Source organism: Penaeus japonicus, unplaced genomic scaffold (genome assembly GCF_977035675.1).
Source record: "Penaeus japonicus unplaced genomic scaffold, GWHDUDI00000001_assembly GWHDUDI00000002, whole genome shotgun sequence".
Lineage (NCBI taxonomy): Eukaryota > Metazoa > Arthropoda > Malacostraca > Decapoda > Penaeidae > Penaeus > Penaeus japonicus.
In genome coordinates this window covers 22,505,510-22,507,349 of record NW_028234404.1, presented here as the reverse complement: position 1 = coordinate 22,507,349, position 1,840 = coordinate 22,505,510, and the positions used below count along the sequence as shown (strand labels likewise).

General features: G+C 42.1%; 1 protein-coding gene across 1 annotated transcript in view; it reads left to right on the top strand.

The window, feature by feature from the left end:
• The window catches only part of LOC122265856 (aminopeptidase N), a 10,951-nt gene extending 9,441 nt beyond the window's left edge, over positions 1 to 1,510 (top strand). Inside the window, exons 16-18 of the mRNA XM_043035303.2 lie at positions 197 to 340; positions 526 to 598; positions 835 to 1,510. Coding sequence (XP_042891237.2) covers positions 197 to 340; positions 526 to 598; positions 835 to 1,005 — 388 coding nt within the window. The 3' untranslated portion in view covers positions 1,006 to 1,510. The remainder of the gene's footprint in view (positions 1 to 196; positions 341 to 525; positions 599 to 834) is intronic.
• The last annotated feature ends 330 nt before the right edge of the window (positions 1,511 to 1,840 follow it).

The following is a 1,840-nucleotide window of genomic DNA, read 5'->3' as shown; positions in this document are numbered from 1 at the left end:
ACTGATAATGGGAAAGAAAGAGACAAAGTGAAGGAGAGAGAATCGTTCAGACAGATAGAGTGAGAAAATGGAGAGTGGGAAAAAGAGAATTGGACAGGGAGACAAAGAGATAGGTAGGCAGAGAGTGTGCTTTTTGTTTTGTTCAGTTGTGTTATGTCGTTTTGTTTTCATATGCTATTCCTACATGCTTTCTCAGGTACCTCGGGATGGCCATTAACCCAGACAGTGGTATAAGACTGCAAGATGTCACAACTGTATTGTCTAACATCGGTTACAATGACGTGGGACGCTCCTTGGTATGGGACTACCTCACTCTTAACTGGAACGATATCTACTCGTTGTAAGTCCTGTTCTGCCAACGTGTATAAGATGGCTAATACGTGCAAATAAAGTAATATAGTAATAAAAGTGATTATAAACCAATTTCCAAAATAAAAAAATGTGCCGCAAAAGAGCATGTATTCCAAAATTGTTACTGCTTCATCAGCATATATATATATTGTTGTACCTTCTTACATTTCACAGCAAGAAGAGGAGGAGAGGCGAGTTAATGAAGTCCGTAACAAGCAGCTTCAATACGAAACAAGAACTTAACACTGTAAGGCCAACATTTTTTTTTGTGTGTGTGCTGAGATATAAAAAGAAATAGCACTAAACATTAAAATGCAATATCAGCAACCGGCATTACATGAATGCTGTTCAAACGTAAAATAGTTTATGTAAAACATTATTCCCGTGCAAACAGACTCTGTGTTACTAGCCAATATAACATCATCTTTCGTATCGTGAGAAATCATCTATGTTTTAACTACGGATTCCAACTCCCCTGCGCAGGTCCGGTCCTTCCTGAGGAGGAGGAAGGTGTCCTTGGAAGGGAACCAGAGGAACGTCCAGCAGGTGGAGGAGAAAATCAAGAACAACGTGGCCTGGATGGACGCCAACTATGACGTCATCGTCCAGTGGCTGGAGGAGAACGGTTACTCCTCCAAACTCAGGGTTGTGTGACGTCACCGCCGGCCGTCGCTTCTCTTGGACTTTGGTATTCTTTGACCTTAGTGCCTGTCAGTTTGTATTCCGCCCCCCCTCTCCCACCTCTTTCTCTCTCTCTCTCACTCTCGCTCTCTCTCTCTCTCTCTCTCTATATATATATATATATATATATATATATATATAAACACACAGCAGACCCTATAAAAGGACAATAGCCCAGTGATATTCAACACAGCATCACTTGAATCATTATTATTGTCAATGCGATTATTACACCTTCTCCATAAAGCAGTTTGTATTTTAGTAAATACATTAAAACATCATATGCGAATACAATCATACTCAAGAAATTATTATACCATACTCAACACATGCATACTTGATTTCCAATTTCATTTCAGCTCTTTGCCTCAAGGGAGCACAACTGCTGTTTCATTTTATTAGCATTTATATTTATTTGGTCTTTATCACCTAAGGATTATGTTCGTTTTGATATTTCAAATAAATGTTTTTTTCCCTTTTTATGATTTGTTTCCCCTTTTACGTAGAGCTTCTTTGCTTGGCTGTACAATCTCTCGATCCAAAGGGCTGACGCTGGGCAGTGGTCATTAGCACATCCTTCCTCCGCTTCCCGCCATGAGGGTGCCTCCTTGTCAGCCACCAGCTAGGGCCACGACTCATCCCTGTTCCCTTACGATCGATCTGGCCAAGCCACGATTTCTGTGGTCGTCCCACTGGCATCCCACTTGGGGTTGTCTCTAGTGGACACAACCTGACGGGCAGGGTCATTGTCAGAGAGTCTGTGTAGCCTGTGCTGGCGGTCCCGGATGGTCCAAGGAGCGGGTCTTGC